We start from the raw sequence: 12,362 nt of genomic DNA, 5'->3' as shown, positions 1-12,362 counted from the left end.
CTCTCTCCTTCCTGCTCTTCCTCTCTCCCTCCTTTCTCTCTCCCTCCTTTCTCTCTCCCTCCTCTCTCGTGCCTACTCTCTCGCTCTTCCATTCGCCCCTCCTCTCTCTCCCCCTCCTCTCGCTCCTACTCTCTCGCTCCTCCATTTGATCCTCCTCTCTCCTTCCTCTCTCCTTCCTACTCTCTCCCTCCTCTCTCTCCTTCCTCCTCTCTCCCTCCTTTCTACTCTTCGCTCCTCCTCTCTCCCTGCTCCTCTCGTGCTGCTCCTCTCTCGTTCCTCCTATCTCCTTCCTCTTTCTCTCCTTTCTACTCTTTCCTTTCTACTCTCTCGCTCCTTCTCTCTTGCTCCTCCTCTCTTGCTCCTACTCTCTTCCTCCTCTCTCGCTCCTACTCCTTCGCTCCTCCATTTGCTCCTCCTCTCTCCTTCCTACTCTCTCCATCCTTTCTCTCCTTCCTCTTTCTCTCCTTCCTCCTCTCTCCTGCTTTCTACTCTTCGCTCCTACTCTCTCCTTCCTACTCTCTCTTTCCTCCTCTCTCCTTCCTACTCTCTCTTTCCTCCTCTCTCCTTCCTCCTCTCTCCTTCCTCCTCTCTCTTTCCTCCTCTCTCGCTCCTTCTCTCTCGCTCCTCCTCTCTCCTCTTCTCTCCCTCGTCCTTGCTCATCGTCTCCTTCCTCCATCCTCTTCTCTCACTCCTCTCTCCCTCCCTTCTTCCCTCTTTCTATTTCCTCTATAAACCATTTTTCAAACGCCCCTGATGTAGTTTGACAAACTTTCTAAAAAGCCCATTTGAAGAGGTGATGCGAAAGTGACACCCACTTGTTTTGGAGCGCTGCTGGAAAAATCTACTAGACTCCCTCACTTCAATCAGCCTAATCTCTCCTCCAACAAGTCTCCTGTGGTCTCAGATTGCACAAGAAAATGGTGGTAATTCAATAGAAAAGAAAGCGAAACAAGAGAGAACATCACATGGCACCATTGAAGGAGGATAAGTCTAGCAGACTTAGTTGAAGTTGTGGGATAATGGAAGCAGTAGTTTACAATAGGACTCATCTAGTTTGAATGTAGAAGACCCTGGGAATGAGTACGATACAGATCCTTGTTGCTCGAAAGCAAACATTAGCGTTGTTGTGAGAATGGATGGGGCAGGTATTGGCTAGTTTGTCAAATGTCAATACAATAGGGGACTTAACCATCTAAGCTACCTCCGCAGATACAGGTTACATGACTGCCCAAAAGGTATTTTCCAACCTGGAAGGACGTATTTGTCACAGAGCCCCAGAGTTGAACAATGCATCAAACCCTCCAGTGACTAAAACCTGTGAGTAAGTACATTAGTCACAAAGCAATACGAACTCATCCTGTCTAATTCCCATTTGTGTTGACAACGTTAGCAAACTCTTTCTGCTGACTGGATGACTGTGTGTCTGTTGGCCCCAGAGCTGCCAAGTCCTGAGGCCAGACAGTTCTACAATGGCACATCAGATCAGGAGCACATGTCATGCCTTCTCCTCACCTAGTATACTACTAGACAGAGTGAGCCAACAACACAACAACCGCCATCGGCAGTTCAAAGAAGTAGGGGAAGGTGCCCATACAGGGCTCGCCACGGGACAGTGTGGCATCTCCTATCAGTCTCCCCACGTGTTGGTGAGAGCGTCTCGTTAGCCAGATGAAAGGCCTGTGTCCGCCAGTATTTTACTCAGGAAACCTGAAGCCACAAAGCAACATGACCTCTGGCAGGGCTGATGAGAAGGACATATGACTTAGGAGGAGCTGTGTTAGGTAGACACTGAGAGGGTATGTGCTTGTCGTTTAGTATTAAGGCCACTCTGTAATAGCAAGCCGTATCTGAAAGTGGGTGTTCATGTGTCTACCTGGTTTGAGTGTGTGAGTATAAATATTTAGAATTACGATTGTAGATGTGTGTTACTTTGTCTGTGTGTGTACACTTCTGGCGTATTAACTAAGTGTGTATTATTTTCCTGTGGCATTGTGTGTGTGGGAGTGAATGAAGGGCTCTGGGAGCTCTGTCTTGACATGCAGATTCAGACGGTTGAACTGTTGATCCCCCGTATATTGAGCTGAACTGAAAGGAGCCGACTGTCAGTGGATAACTGTAGCCTACATAATGCCTTGTTCTCTCTGGCCAAGCCTGTTCCTGTCACTGACTAATACTGTATTTCACTATTATCTCACACACACACACACACACACACACACACACACACACACACACACACACACACACACACACACACACACACACACACACTGTTGGGTCTGGTACATCCCTCCTACCCACATTTGAAGTCCTGTTTGTAGATAAATATATTTAGAAATGTTTATGAAGCTTGATTCATTGACAGCGCTGATGCTCTCTGCGTCATCAACAGTAAATATCTGAAATGCCACTACTTGCCATTAGTTGGCCTAGTTAGTAAAAACAGGGGCAGCGGCCGTTGCCGTTGCTATTTTGTCCATCTCCTGTGCTGCATTTGACGATGTGTGTATTGACTCCCCTGTCTGTCATGGTGCTGTGTGTCTCTGTGCAGGCTGAGATGAAGACTAAAGTCCTGGAGGCCAAGCACCAGGAGGAGAAACTGAAGATGCAGCAGAAGCACGATGCAGACGTGCAGAAGGTCAGAGTGCTGACTGACTTATCAATTCATTATTTTAATGATTTAATATGTTTGATTATTTCATATTTTAGATAACTTCACACATACAGCCATAATATCATCTGTAGGGAGGTTATAGTACCGCCCAGACATAAAACCATGAATTTAAATTATGGAGGACAAATGCACAGTAAAGTGCGACAGTGCAGAAGGTAGGTATAACAAGAGTGATGTTCCCTGCATCCTTCACCACTCCCACCCCGACACTACATCTGATGTGTTTTTGGCTGGGCTCACACCATTTTCTCCTTCCCTCCTCCCTGGGCTCTCTGTTAGTTTCATTTCACCAGGGGTGTATCGGCTCAGCTCCACATCCAGCACCTGGGATCTGTCAACTTCCTCCCAAAACGTCTGGTTTCATTGTTGCCACAGAATCTTTAAATAAAACAGAAATAGTCCCATTTTCCCTCTGTCTAAACTGTCGATGAACTCTTTGTCTTTGACAGGAGACACGGTGACAGCTCCTCCACTACCCAGCCTCTCCCGCTCTCGCTCTCCATCCCTCTCTCTTTAGTGTCTCTGTCATTGCAGGCAAATCACACTAATTGTGTACAGATTGCGAGCGATGTCGGATTCAATTTGTTCCCTGTTTACCCGGGCGTCTGACTAATGTCTTCAAGGGGGAGTGGTGGTGGAGGAGGGACTTTAACAAGCCCATTCAAAGGCGCATGGGGACGCTGGCTAGCGCTAGTTTTAATTAGCACCAGGTAGATGAATTATGGATGAGTATGTGGTGCTGATGGTGGTTAGACTGGTCATCGTCTCATAGATAACATGAGAGAGGATAACAAGAGAACAGGCCTGACTGTTGTATGGTATGTATAGCCATGGATCAATAGTGTGTGTGTGGTCGCACAATAGCTATATAATTAGCTCAGGCAGGCCTGTATTTGTTTTTTAAAACGATAGTGTTGGAGCGCATTAACAAACAGGGTTTAATATCTCCATCTAGAAGGTGCTGCCCGAGGAGCCAATCCTCTAAGGATCCGAGATGGCTAGAATACCACGATAGTGAACAACTTTTTTTCATAATGCTGTGTAGCCTAGATTATCAAGCTCCATTGAGACTAAAGAGATGGTTAACAAATAACAACCCATATTGTACATCTTCAGATTGCTATGCTATCTCAGATTGCTGTATGCTATGCCTTTGTGTGTAATGTAATGGCACCTCTTCCTCCAGACAGTGGGATAGTATTAGTGTCTAGTTAGTCAGGCTGGCTGGAGTCTCTCTGCAATAGAGATGTTATAAAAGACCCACAATTACCATCCTAAAAGCTGTCGTTCCTCTGCTCCCACTTCCAGTCCCTCTGGACCCCATCTCTGACACCCCGTTACAACGGCCCTCTACGTGTGCCCAAAACACACCCTCCTCTCTCCTCTCAGGAAGGCCGATGGGAAAATGGGAAAAGTGGACGTCCCTAAATGTTCTGTGAACTTTCCTTTACCCCCTTTCACTCCCTTCCCTTTCATGTCTCCCATCCCACTCACTCTGGCCACAACAGGCTTAGACACAGAGTGCACTTCTAACAGACAAAACCCAGGACAAATAACCCTCTGATGGTCCCTGGGACTGTTTCGGAGGGGAAATAATCTCTCTTCCAGGGGGTTTTGATCAAATCTCCACCGTGTGTATCAAAAGACAAGGCGGCGCTGTGAAATGGTCCACAGTCCTGAACTTGTGTTGTTTCTCTCTCCTTCTCTCTCTCTCTGTCTGTCATGTGTTGTAAAACCACCTCTTTCATGGTCAGGTCCCCTCTACTAATACAGCTCTGAGGATATCATCATTCCCAATAACACTGATTAGCCTCCTAGCATGTACTGCTATGCATAACTGTAATCAGTTCAGTACAATGGAGAGCCCTGTGCTCATAGTTTCTAAAACAATGTACTGGTATCTGTTATTTAAAAATATATATGTTTCACTCATGCATGTGATATTTTATTTGATGTCCGAATTGGAAGGGGATGTAATGGAGTCAGAGGATGCAGTGAAGTCAGTCAAGGCTCAGCTGTAGACACCTCCTGTTATGAGATGTGTTTGGGGAAGGGAATTCTGTTGATGTTGTGTATCTCTCATTAAATCAAATCAAATGTTATTGCACACACACACACACACACATCCCTGTTAGTGAGAATTTCTGCTTTGCTAAGATAATCCATCTACCTGACAGGTGTGGCATATCAAGAAGCTGATTAAACAGCATGATCATTACCCAAGTGCACCTTGTGATGGGACAATTAAAGGTCACTCTAAATTGTGCAGTTTTGTCATAACACAATGCCACAGATGTCTCAAGTTTTGAGGGAGCGTGCAATTGGCATGCTGACAGCAGGAATGTCCACCAGAGCTGTTACCAGAGAATTGAATGTTAATTTCTCTACTGTTAGGGCCCCCCCCCCCACGATCTACTGTAAGCCGCCTCCAACGTCGTTTTCAAAGAATTTGGGAGTATGTCCTTCACTTGCGGGATCATCTGAGACCAGCCACCTGGACAGTTGATGAAACTTTTGGTTTGCACAACTGAAGATTTTCTGAACAAACTGTCAGAAACCGTCTCAGGGAAGCTCGTCGTCCTCACCAGGATCTTGACCTGACTACAGGCTGGCGTTGTAACCGACTGCAGTGGGAAAATGTTCAACTTCAATGGCCACTGGCACGCTTGATGAGTGTGCTCTTCACGGATGAATCACAGTTTCAACTAGCAGACCGCGTGTATGGCGTTGTGTGGGCGAGCAGTTTGCTGATGTCAATGTTGTGAACAGAGTGCCCCATGGGGGAGGTGGGGCTATGGTATGGGCAGGCATAAGCTACGGACAACGAACACAATTGAAAGCACAGAGATACACCGTGAAGATCCTAAGGCCCATTGTCATGCCATTTATCCGCCGCCATCACGTCATGTTTCAGCATGATAATGCACGGACCCATGTCACAAGGATCGGGAAACAATTGATTGAGGCTGAACAGGTCCCAGTTCTTTCATGGCCTGCATACTCTACAGACATGTCACCCATTGAGCATGTTTGGGATGCTCTGTATCGACGTGTAGGACAGCGTGCTCCAGTTCCCGCCAATATCCAGCAACTTCACACAACCATTGAAGTGGAATGGGACAACCACAGGCCACAATCAACAGCCTGATCAACTCTATGCAAATGAGATGTGAATGACAAGAATGAGATAAACGGTGGTCACACCAGATACTGACTGGTTTTCTGATCCACACCCTTCCCTCTTTTTTAAGGTATCTGTGACCAACAGATGCATATCTGTATTCTCAGTCATGTGAAATCCATAGATCCTTATATGAACTGTAACTCAGTAAAATCTTAGAAATTGTTGCATGTTGAGTTTATATACTGACCAAAAATGTAAATGCAACCTAGTAGTGTTGGTCCCATGTTTCATGAGCTGAAATTTAAAAAAATCCCAGAAAATGTCCATATGCACAAAAAGCTTCTCAAATGTTGTGCACAAATGTGTTTACATCCCTGTTAGTGAGCATTTCTCCTTTGCCAAGATAATCCAACCATTTGACAGGTGTGGCATATCAGGAAGCTGATTAAACGGCATGATCATTACACAGGTGCACCTTGTGCTATGGGCAATAAAAGGCCTCTTTAAAATGAGCAGTTTTGTCAAAAGTGTTACACGACTCAAGTTGAGGCAGCGTGTAATTCGACATGAATGCAGTCAGCATGCCATCAGAGCTGTTGCCAGAGAATTGAATGTTCTAAAATGACAGGACATGAGCAGATGTGTAATTTATTGTGGTGCCCTGTGTACATGGCCAGAGGCTGTCCCATCAGATAAGTCTCAACTCCTGTGCAGCAAAGTGGCAGTACATCTGCATTGTCAGAAAAGTGAGTTTGCACTCGGTCACACAATGGGCTGACGAGAAATCATTAGAACCAGTCACTGGAGGGCTCCCAGCCTCAGTGGACACATGTCAGATATAAAAGCTCTTAGGACCCTGTGTGCTGTCTGATAGTCTGACCTAGGTAGCCTACAACACCCTGAAATAGTAATCAAACTGTCGATAGCTAGAATTCTACATACACATTCATTTGTCAAGCAGAAACAGCACAGAGCCCATCATAAAAAAATAACTAACAACGTGTGTGTATAAATAGACAGCATGCATATTCAAATTGAAAGTTTTATTTGAAATCTGGTCATTACAAAGTAGCATGAATAACAGTCGAGCCAAGCTGCATATGACATTCTGAAGGCCAGCATTTCAGCCTTCCTCACTGTCCAGTCAGTTATTTCTGAGGGGGAAACAGTTATTTAAATGAGAATTAGATAACAAACATTTCAATTTGAGAGTCTATGCCAGATAAGGAACAGTACATTACCTCTGAGGATACTTCACAACTTTGGATTAGGGATTTAACTAGGGATTTAAGGAGATGCTGTTAGGTACAGGTTTACTGACTTCATGGGATACAACATTAAAAGAGGGCTGAGCTGTGTCTCCTGGAGAGTAGCGGGTGTTGGACAAGACCACTCTGCCTCATTCATAGCTGTTATGGTTCTGAAAAATACATCTGAATGGAGGTAGAACAGGATCAGGAAAGATCTGCTTAATCATATCACCTGGCTCCTCGAACTCAGGGACCATTTTTCTCTGCTTAATCCAAGGGACATTTTTGTTCTGCTTAATCCAGGGAACCAGTTTTTTCTGCCTGATCTAAGGGACCTGTGCTTGCTGCCTGATCTTGGGGATCTTAGCTTGCTGCCTGATCCCCTCACTTTGCTGGCTGATTGGAGCGCTTGACCCGGGTGATGTACTGGGCCGAACGCACTACCCTCTGTAGTGCCTTGCGGTCGGAGGCAGAGAAGTTGCCGTACCAGGCAGTGATGCAACCCGTCAGGATGCTCTCAATGGTGCAGCTGTAAAACCTTTTGAGAACCTGAGGACCCATGCCAACGACTGTCTTCGTGTGCTTGGACCATGTTAGTTTGTTGGTGATGTGGACACCAAGGATATTGAAGCTCTCATCCTGCTCCACTACAGCACCGTCGATGAGAATGGGGGCGTGCTCGGTCCTTCTTTTCCTGTAGTCCACAATCATCTCCTTAGTTTTGATCACGTTGAGGGAGAGGTTGTTATTCTGGCACCACCCGGCCAGGTCTCTGACCTCCTCCTTATTGGCTGTCTCATCGTTGTCGGCGATCAGGCCTACCACTTTTATGTCATCAGCAAACTTAATGATGGTGTTGGAGTTGTGCCTGGCCATGCAGTCATGAGTGAACAGGGAGTACAGGAGGGGACTGAGCACACACGTCTGAGGCCCTTTAACTGTGAGGGTGCTGCTCTCTCCTTGTATTGGCACCTTGACTCGTCTAGCTTTCAGTTAGAGACAGCTGGTGGCAATCAGTCAGGCAATCTCAACCTCAGGTGTAGCAATTATACAATATTGCTCCATTATGGACCCTGTCAAGAAACAACCCCTAGCCCGTTCCCCAGGCACTTCATGTAGATCTGAAAGAATTGGATAGGTGTGGTTGTCCACCCGGCTGATTATTTTACCATCTTGCTTATACCTATCCAATCCTTTCAGATCTACACAAGTGTCTAGTGCTAGGGGTTGGTTCTGGACGGGGCCTTGGGCTACTAATTTAAGTGGTTCACTTTCAATAAGTCTAGCTTGCAAAGGTATGAGGACACACATTTTGCACCCACCACAGTGCACTGAAATCATGTTGAAGCACATCATTTCTACTGAGCATGTTCCTGAATGTTATGCTCAGATATGTCCTGTATATCTGCATACCCAGGCAGGTAGCCCATTGTTTAGAGCGTTGGACTTGTAACCGAAAGGTTGCAAGATCGAATCCCCGAGCGGACTAGGTAAAAACCTGTCGGTAAAGGTTCGAAAATAAATAACCACCTGGACAAAAACAGTAGATGAGAAATGAAGGAAGAGCTGAATATGAGGTGTGTCTGGAACAACACTATTTATACAACATTTTGCAACTCTATGAAACAACGTGTAACACTTTTGAACAGGTTGAATTTACCTGCCCCCTTTTCCACTTTAGATTTTAGACCGTAAGAATGGCGAGATCGATGAGCTGAAGACCATGTACAGAGCCAAGCACAAGGAATCGGAGGAGAGTGTGCGCAAGCTGGAGAAGAAAGGTGAGAGGTCGTGGGGTCATAGTGGGGGTCGAGCCTGGAGGCAGACTCAAGGGGATATTTACACCAGTGTGTCTCTGCACACTCAGAGTAAAACCCCAGTTTAAACTCAGTGTTACTGTTACAGGGTGAGACCCCACTGGTGTGGCCCGATGCTACCCAGCTGTGCTCCTTCTAACAGCATGTTTATGAGACTCTGATATTTCACACTTGTCATAAACAGATTCTTTAGTGACAGTGCATGTTGTACAGTACACTTCCAGCACAGAGCGATTTAGTTGCAGACGTTCTCTATACTCAGCTTTAACCCATTTATACTATGGGAGATTGGATATATTCTCAGTGCTGACATACAATATGAAACAACAATGACGAGGGATACAAAACGTGACTTTCACAGAACTTGCTTGAAGTAGTGTGAAAGAAACAAATGTTGTGTGTGTGTGTGTGGGCCCTGAGGCTGGGCCTTACTGAGTTCTCTGTCTGTGTGTGTGTGTGTGTGTTTTTTCCATCCACAGTTCAAAGCGTGGTGCGCGAGTCCCAGGTCATCCGTGAGAGCAAAGAGAAGCAGATCGGCGAGCTGAAGAAGATGTCAGATCAGAGCACCGACTCCCTGAAAAACGAGTGGGAGAAAAAGGTAAAGGAAAGTTGAAGGGCTGAAGTCGATTTCCAACCAGCCCTAGCCACTAAGCACTCCTAAGCCTGAGGAAGGCTGCAATAGAAGGATTTGAAAGGGCAGAATCTGGGCTGACCTCAACCAAGCCAGGTTCACTATAGAGCTGGGAAATATTTATTCTAGACGTTTCTTTGTAGGCTCACTCGGCCAGGCCTGTGTGTTTTCTTTTACTGGAAAAATAATGTTAGTACTTCTTCTCTAAATTGTCTTTTCAGTCCCGCTAACTCTAGTTAACTAAGCTACTCAATGAGATCTTAATGACATTTTCCCTTATCTGTTCAGGGTCACCAAGCGTATGATAGTGAAATCCATAAGGGAAGCTCTGCTTAGATGTAACTCTTCTGCCCTCTTAAGGATCTGCCCCCTTTTTAAAATGTTCACCTAAAATGACATACCCAAGTCTAACTGCCTGTAGCTCAGGCCCTGTAGCAAGGATATGCATATTATTGATACCATTTGAAAGGAAACACTTTGAAGTTTGTGGAAATGTGAAATTAATGTTGGAGAATATAACACATTAGATCTGGTAAAGATAATACAAAGAAAAAACATGCATTTTTTTGTATTATTTTTTTGTTGTATCATCTTTGAAATTCAAGCGAAGGGCCATAATGTATTATTCCAGCCCAGGCACAATTTATTCAATGAACCATTGTATTTCTGTTCAATTCTTTTACATCAAAACTGCCCAAATGTGCCTAATTGGTTTATTAATAACTTTTCAATTTCATAACTGTGTGCACTCCTCAAACAATTGCATGGTATTCTTTCAATGTAATAGCTACTGTAAATTGGACAGTGCAGTTAGATTAACAAGAATTTAAGCTTTCTGACAATATCAGATATGTCTATGTCCTGGGAAATGTTCTTGTTAATTACAACCTCATGCTAATCGCATTAGCCTATGTTAGCTCAAACGTCCTGAGTGTGGGACACCTATCCGTAGAGATCCTTAAGAGGTTTTAAAAGAAGGTCTCTCGCCCCTGAATAAGGGGTGACTTGATATTAGAGGTCGACCGATTAATCGGAATGGCCGATTTCAAGTTTCCATAACAATCGGGAATCTGTATTTTTGGACACCCATTTGGCCGATTATTTTTATTATTATTTTTTTTACACCTTTATTTAATCTTTATTTAACTAGGCAAGTCAGTTAAGAACATATTCTTCTTTTCAATGACAGCCTAGGAACGGTGGGTTAACTGCCTTGTTCAGGGGCAGAACGACAGATTTTTACCTTGTCAGCTCGGGATTCAATCTTGCAACCTTACAGTTAACTAGTCCAACGCTCTAACCACCTGATTACATTGCACTCCACGTGGAGCCTGCCTGTTACGTGAATGCAGTAAGCCAAGGTAAGTTGCTAGCTAGCATTAAAATGATCTTATAACAAACAATCGGTCAATCAATCATAATCACTAGTTAACTACACATGGTTGAGGATATTATTAGTTTATCTAGCATGTCCTGCGTTGCATATAATCGATGCAATGCGTATTCACGAAAAAGGACTGTCGTTGCTCCTATGTGTACCGAACCATAAACATCAATGCCTTTCTTAAAATCAATACACATAAGTATATATTTTTAAACCTGCATATTAAGCTAAAAGATATCCAGGTTAGCAGGCAATATTAACCAGGTGAAATTGTGTCACTTCTCTTGCGTTCATTGCACACAGAGTCAGTGTATATGCAACAGTTTGGGCTGCCTAATTTGCCAGAATTTTACGTAATTAGGACATATCATTGAAGGTTGTGCAATGTAACAGGAATATTTAGACTTATGGATGCCACCCGTTAGATAAAATACGTAACGGTTAGGTATTTCACTGAAAGAGTAAACGTCTTAGTTTCGAGATGATAGTTTCCGGATTCGACCATATTAATGACCTAAGGCTCGTATTTCTGTGTGTTATTATGTTATAATTAAGGCTATGATTTGATAGAGCAGTCTGACTGAGCGATGGTAGGCAGCAGCAGGCTCGTAAGCATTCATTCAAAAAGCACTTTCTTGCGTTTGACAGCAGCTCTTCGCAATGCTTCATGCATTGCGCTGTTTATGACTTCAAGCCTATCAACTCCCGAGATTAGGCTAGTGTAACCGATGTGAAATGGCTAGCTAGTTAGCAGGGTGCGCGCTAATAGCGTTTCAAACGTCACTCGCTCTGAGACTTGGAGTGGTTGTTCCCCCTTCTCTGCATGGGTAAAGCTGCTTCGAGGGTGCCTGTTATCGTTGTGTTCCTGGTTCGAGCCCAGGTAGGAGCAAGGAGAGGGACGGAAGCTATACTGTTACACTGGCAATACTAAAGTGCCTATAAGAACATCCAATAGTCAAAGGTTAATGAAATACAAAAGGTATAGAAAGAATTCCTATTCCTATATTCCTAGAAGTCCTATAATTCCTATAATAACTACAACCTAAAACTTCTTACCTGGGAATATTGAAGACTCATGTTAAAAGGAACCACCAGCTTTCATATGTTCTCATGTTCTGAGCAAGGAACTTAAACGTTAGCTTTCTTACATGGCACATATTGCACTTTTACTTTCTTCTCCAACACTTTGTTTTTGCATTATTTAAACCAAATTGAACATGCTTCATTATTTATTTGAGGCTAAATTTATTTTATTGATGTTATTATTATTAAGTTAAAATAAGTGTTCATTCAGTATTGTTGTAATTGTCATTATTACAAATACATGTTTTTAAAATCGGCCGATCAATCGGCATCGGCTTTTTTTTGGGTCCTCCAATAATCGGTATTGGTGTTGAAAAATAATAATCGGTCGACCTCTACTTGATATATCTATTGAAATTGAGAGCGAGACAGAGCGACACAGGGAGAGACAGACTCAGA

The 12,362-nt window shown here is 44.1% G+C and overlaps 1 protein-coding gene across 1 annotated transcript in view; it reads left to right on the top strand.

Annotated features, from left to right (window-relative positions):
* Positions 1-2,502: 2,502 nt before the first annotated feature.
* LOC112242699 (centrosomal protein of 112 kDa) overlaps positions 2,503-12,362 on the top strand; it is a 156,606-nt gene continuing 146,746 nt past the window's right edge. The window contains 3 exon segments of the mRNA XM_042319193.1: positions 2,503-2,638; positions 8,730-8,829; positions 9,345-9,463. Of these exon segments, the coding sequence (XP_042175127.1) occupies positions 2,528-2,638; positions 8,730-8,829; positions 9,345-9,463 (330 nt within the window). The 5' untranslated portion in view covers positions 2,503-2,527.

This window comes from Oncorhynchus tshawytscha, unplaced genomic scaffold (genome assembly GCF_018296145.1).
Source record: "Oncorhynchus tshawytscha isolate Ot180627B unplaced genomic scaffold, Otsh_v2.0 Un_scaffold_1341_pilon_pilon, whole genome shotgun sequence".
Taxonomy (NCBI): Eukaryota; Metazoa; Chordata; class Actinopteri; order Salmoniformes; family Salmonidae; genus Oncorhynchus; species Oncorhynchus tshawytscha.
This window is presented reverse-complemented; position numbering and strand designations above follow the sequence as displayed.